Genomic DNA, 963 nt, shown 5'->3' on the forward strand with positions numbered 1-963 from the left:
AATCTTTTACAAATATTAATTTACCTGTAGACATCACTATCTTAGATTTTCCAGGACTGGCATCCTTATCATCATATGGATGATAGCCATGATCACTGGACACCAAATTTACAAAAGTTGCAGATGTAGAACACAAAGCAGGAAGACATTTTTCCTGTAAACAAAACAAAAAGTACAAGTATTTATTACCCTTAAAAAATTCCTAGATAAAGAAGTCAGCAAATTATTTGCATCACTGGTTCATAAAATCATTATCAGGAGTCCTCGTGGTTGAAACCTCCTGTGTGTGTCATGTACTATAGTACTTTCCAAACTGCGGTCCTAAGAAGCCGAGTATCCGCCAGGTCAGAAGGGAGAGACCAAGAGGCTGGGTTTCCAGTCCTAAAACACTGCTCCAAGGGAATCACACTTTAAGCAAAATAGTTTATTTTGTAAAACAGGTTTTATATTTTGAAATTCCCTGTAAGATGAGTTATTTTTTTTAATGCTAAATAAAAATCTGTAACTCTGTAATTCAGAGCAAATCACCCAATGACAAAACAAATCAACAAGGCAGAAGAGAGAGCTTATGTTTAAAAAAGTCTTCACTTTATCTAGGGTGCATCTCTTCATATAACATACAAGAATTTGACAAAATCATAAGTGATTTGTGAGGTCCATACAATATTATGCCTATCACACATAACACCCAAATGTCTCCTGGGCACTGTTAAGCCTCACTAGGGTTTTGTTATTCTGTAACAATGCTTGGGGTTTTATGGGAGGTACCTTCAACCACCATTTTCCAAAATCACAGAAGGGGCTCTTTTGCCTAGAAAAGGTAATAACAGAGGCTATCAAAATGCAGGACAAAATGTTTTTTTTTATTTTTTATTTTTCTTCATTTGTTTAAACTAATGAATGTCATGTGCTTACTCACTGATCTGCACTGAACACTTTCCCTTGTTACCCTCCCGAGAGGGA

At 35.9% G+C, this 963-nt stretch overlaps 1 protein-coding gene across 1 annotated transcript in view; it reads right to left on the reverse strand.

Annotated features, from left to right (window-relative positions):
• The window catches only part of SCML2 (Scm polycomb group protein like 2), an 83,804-nt gene that overhangs the window by 15,919 nt on the left and 66,922 nt on the right, over positions 1 to 963 (reverse strand). Inside the window, exon 6 of the mRNA XM_007955914.1 lies at positions 25 to 154. Within this exon, the coding sequence (XP_007954105.1) occupies positions 25 to 154 (130 nt within the window). The remainder of the gene's footprint in view (positions 1 to 24; positions 155 to 963) is intronic.

Source organism: Orycteropus afer, unplaced genomic scaffold (assembly GCF_000298275.1).
Source record: "Orycteropus afer afer isolate SDZICR_OR568_19922 unplaced genomic scaffold, OryAfe1.0 scaffold00546, whole genome shotgun sequence".
NCBI classification, from domain to species: Eukaryota; Metazoa; Chordata; class Mammalia; order Tubulidentata; family Orycteropodidae; genus Orycteropus; species Orycteropus afer.